General features: G+C 49.5%; 1 protein-coding gene across 1 annotated transcript; it reads left to right on the top strand.

Annotated features, from left to right (window-relative positions):
• Positions 1 to 246: 246 nt before the first annotated feature.
• On the top strand, positions 247 to 1,707 carry gjc1 (gap junction protein gamma 1; the record flags this gene model as incomplete). The annotated part of the gene is made up of 1 exon (XM_080511656.1): positions 247 to 1,707. One exon carries the CDS (start codon positions 247 to 249, stop codon positions 1,705 to 1,707), a length of 1,461 nt encoding a protein of 486 aa, XP_080367782.1.
• Positions 1,708 to 4,761: the final 3,054 nt, after the last annotated feature.

The raw sequence follows: 4,761 nt of genomic DNA, 5'->3' as shown, positions 1-4,761 counted from the left end.
AATAAGCACAATTTCGCTGTGATGGAAAATATGGTGAAATGGCCAAAACCTGGAAAATTTATCATAATTTTCTACTTGCAGTCATCCAAGAAACCAGATCGCAGCCTCTGGTTTCATCTTGTAAAAAAAAAAAAGTTCATTATTGTTTCCTCACAGTCTTCTTTCTTCTCTTGTGCTCTTTTGTGTCTCCAGAGTCTGTGAGCAGGTGAGAGAGGGACACTGTCTGCCCCACTGTCCAGCGACACCATGAGCTGGAGCTTCCTCACGCGGCTGCTGGAGGAGATCCACAACCACTCCACCTTCGTGGGGAAGCTGTGGCTCACCGTGCTCATCGTCTTCCGCATCGTCCTGACCGCCGTCGGGGGAGAGTCCATCTACTACGACGAACAGAGCAAGTTCGTCTGCAACTCGGGCCAGCCGGGCTGCGAGAACGTCTGCTACGACGCCTTCGCGCCGCTGTCTCACGTCCGCTTCTGGGTTTTTCAGATCATCTTGGTGGCGATGCCTTCCCTCATGTACATGGGCTATGCCGTGAATAAAATTGCGCGATTAGACGAAGCCAAAGGGGGAGCCGGCTCTGCCGCCGTTCGGTCTGTGGGAGGCGGGGGCTACACGCACAGGAAGCCTCGGAAGATCTGCTTCGGGGCGCGACAGCACCGGGGCATCGAGGAGACCGAGGAGGACCAGGAGGATGATCCCATGATCTACGAGGTGCCGGAGATCGAGCCCCCGAAAAGGCCACGGGACCCGCTGCAGCCCACCCCCAGGCCCAAGATCCGACACGACGGCCGCACGCGCATTCGGGACGAGGGGCTGATGCGGGTGTACGTTTTGCAGCTGCTCACCCGAACCGCGCTCGAAGCAGGTTTCCTGGCAGGCCAGTACTTGCTGTATGGTTTCCGTGTGACGCCGGTGTTCGTGTGCTCGCTGAAGCCTTGCCCCCACAGCGTGGACTGCTTCGTGTCGCGGCCCACTGAGAAAACCATATTCCTGCGCATCATGTACGGCGTCACCATCCTTTGCTTGACACTCAACATTTGGGAGATGCTCCATTTGGGCATCGGCTCCATCTGCGACATTCTTCGCCGTCGCCGTTGCCCGCCCCAGGAGGACGAGTACCAGTTGGGCTTGCTGGGCAGCAACGGCAACGTGGAGGGCTCAGTAGGGGGGGCGGGGCCCGAGGCGGGTTCCGAGGGAGGGGTGGGCGGCGACGGCGCCGCCGATTACGTCGGCTACCCCTTCTCGTGGAACACCCCGTCAGCCCCACCCGGTTACAACATCGTGGTGAAGCCAGAGCAGATGCCCTACACGGACCTTAGCAATGCTAAGATGGCGTGCAAGCAGAACCGGGCGAACATTGCCCAGGAGGAGCAGCAGCAGTTTGGCAGCAACGAGGACAATTTCCCGACCGGCGGGGAGGCCCGTGTGGCCCTGAACAAAGACATGATCCAGCAGGCTCACGAGCAGCTGGAGGCAGCTATCCAGGCCTACAGTCAGCAGCACCGGGCAGAGGAGCAGCTCGGAGACAACCAGGACGACAAGCCCCAGAGTAACATTATCCAGGCCCAGCCGCAGCCGCAGCCGCAGCCGCAGAAAGAGCGCAAACACAGATTCAAGCACGGGAAGGCGGGCAGCAGCGGCGGAGGCAGCAGCAGCAACAGCAGCAGCAGTAAATCAGGAGAGGGCAAGCCCTCCGTATGGATTTAACCCCCAGACAAAGTGACATATCTCACAGACATGTATATATCACGGACTGGATGAGGAACTTTTGCGTTCTTTTTTTTTTTTTTTTCGAACGTTGAAAACACACCACTGTGCCTTAAAGAATCCTGCAAGCTGGATAAAATGTGTATTTGTGTACAAAGGTGTGTTTGTTTAAAGAAACAGAAAAGAAAAAAGAGTGATGTTGCAGCTGACAATGTGTTTTGTCTGGGCTCTCACTGTCTAACTTGAACCGTCACACCAGTGCAACCTGTGTTAGGCCACAGTCTGTCGTTTACATGTCTCCCTCCCTGCAAGTCGTTGGGCAGATTATTGACCTCTGTTGTCTTCCTATTCCTTCCTGTCTTTGGGATTTCAGCTTTGGAAGATCACAGAATCATAATGAGCTCTCTACGCGAAGCAGATTGGTCCCAGATTACGCTCAGTTCACGCTCCGTCCAGTGCTCTGCAATAAGCACGTCGGCATCCTAATTCTCGGGGTATCAAAACACGCCAGAGCAAAAGTACCCACCGCAACACACGGGATGCTACTGTAGGCAATGACTTCACAGCGTCGACGCACTGTTCCAACCCTAAATGCAATACAATGAAACGTAATCCAGTGACGGCGCCTGAAGCAGTGACTTCATAATGCGGCGAGAACATTACCTTCCTGTAGGCCGTGTCCTGTCCGTCATGTTAAGTGTCTCTTCAGCATCACTCTCAGCGCCACACTGCTGTGAGTCTTTAGCGTTTGACTGCCTGTTTGTGTTTGTGTACGTTTTTGATACCAGTGCAACACCACCTGCTGCTCAGGAAACAATGAGTCGGTAGAGCAGGTGTATTTTTCATCCTGTCTGCATCTGAAATGTCGCGTTTTCTTTCTCCCCCTCCCCCCACAAAGGTGCATTAGTAATCTAGCTTTTATACTTTGTTTTTGTTTTTTGTGCGCTTCTCGACAAAGGCTCTTTATGGCTATAGGACAAGGCAGCCAGTGCTTCACTATCGCTACAATCTACCTTGTACCTGACTGCCCCCTGGTGGTGGGAACAGCTCCACCTGCATCCAGCAGCACCTTTACCAGCCGTAGTGTTCCCTTTTCTACGGACAAGACTTGTGTCACTCGTGTCTTCCCGAGTTCAGTGTTCGATGCACAAGGTTGCAATGCCACCACGTCGTAATGGAAACAGGTTTAAAGCCATTACTCTGATTATGAGACCAAACACTGTTTGTGTGATGCAAGTGTCAGTGCCAAGATTTTATACTCGGCTGCTACGAAGCCTGGTTGTTTGTAGCTTTGGAATATCGTGGCCATGCTACTCCAGTTGTGCAAATATGCCTACGTAAGACCAACCCTTTTGTAAGAGTCCCTTGTTTTGTTTTGTTTTGTTTTTGTATTACAGTACATGTTTTAATTTTTCTTAATGGAATTTAAAATAAACTCCAAAATGGAGTCAGTTTTTATGTTCAAAGTCAGTGTTTTATATGAAAACACGCCTTTTCAATGACTTTCTTTTTTTAAAGCAAAGAAAAACAAACAAACAAACTTGGTCTTTTCAAAATGAATTATCTGTATTAATATTTATGGGTATTGTGATTTAAATTGCCTTCCAGTTGTAAAAAAAGAAAAGAAAAGAAAAAGTGAACGTTGACATAATATATTTTTATAAAAAGTCAGGTACAGAGACTCAAATGAAAAAAAGTCAAGTCTTTTCCTTGTATGTTGCAGTATTGGTATTTAATGTATGTAGCAACCTTCTGGGCTGTATTTTAATAAACAGTGTTACTCCTTTTCCAATGATTTTCTGAGATCTGAACAGACGAGGGGGGGAAAAAGTGCCAAATTATTCAAAGCCCCATTTCCAAGATTTGCCCGGCAGACGTTTCCCAAACAAGTGAGCTCTGCTCTCTGGCTAAATGAGGAAGGGGAAGGAATCTCTGTTCTCGACTTAACAAATGTCATGTGAAAGATCCGAGTCTTTCTCTGAGTCTTTCCTCCCCCCGTGACGTCGTGATGCTGTACGCTGTACGACGTGGCCTCCTCCCCAGTAAACATGCTGCGGAGGACGGCGGGGTGCTGGAGTGGAAAGATTCTGTCTGATTGGCTCGTCCACCACGGGGCTCCCTGCCTGTCGGTGGACCCGGCCGGCAGCAGACACACATAAATCAGCAGAAGTACTTCAGTCAGCTGCTACCCAATCAACGACTGATAGCGTCCCAATGAGTTCTCGGGTCGCTGTCAGTCTCCCCCCCCCGAGGGAAAATCAAACCTCGTTAGATTCCCCAGCAAAGTTTCTCTGAAGTATTCGCAGCCGTCTGAAGAGGAGAGAATGAAGTGTGTTTAGTAGGAAGCTGGGATGGAGATCCTCCGTGGCCTCGAGGAGGCCGCCTCCCGTCAGACAGAGGAGTGTTTTTGTGCAGGTGCCATGAGGGTACTCGGATACTCAGAGACCCCATCTGCACAAAGTCTGCATGACCGGCAGCTTGGCCGCGCGTCTTCACTTCTATTCTCAGTTGTACAGCTCAGATTGAAAAAAAGAAAGAAAGAAAGAAGGAAGAAGTGAGGAACTTGGCCAGAAAAGCAGGTCAAAAAGAATTACCCCGTGGCTCCGTTATGTTTTAGTCGTGACCTGTTTTCTCAGCTGAGTGACTGAAGAACAAGGCAAGTGAGACGGAACAGGTCGTCACCATCAGAAACTGCTTTCAAAGCTTCTTTCATGAGGTTTTTTTTTTTCTTTTTAATCCAAATTTTGGAAACTAGACTGTTCCACACCAGTACGAGGGCTTTTCAAAGAAGTTTAGTGGAGCATAACCCGCATAACGCCTCAGTCGGTATTTTGACCTTTTTTTTTTCTTTTTTTAGGTTTTTGGCTCCAAGCCGGCAAGATTTATGTGATATTTGACTTAAATTTGTCAGCTTATATCCAATGGTGCAGATTTACGGGTTAAACAATTCTCACGGCTGAATGTTTATTATGCGACTCCCTGACAATGAACCAAACAACGAGTAGTAACTTATGCCAAGTAATCATTTCTTGTTGAATGAGAGATTTCCTGACG

This window comes from Blennius ocellaris, assembly GCF_963422515.1.
Source record: "Blennius ocellaris genome assembly, chromosome: 16".
In the NCBI taxonomy this organism is placed as follows: domain Eukaryota; kingdom Metazoa; phylum Chordata; class Actinopteri; order Blenniiformes; family Blenniidae; genus Blennius; species Blennius ocellaris.
The sequence above is the reverse complement of the archived record's forward strand: the minus strand, read 5'-3'. Positions and strand labels throughout refer to the sequence as shown.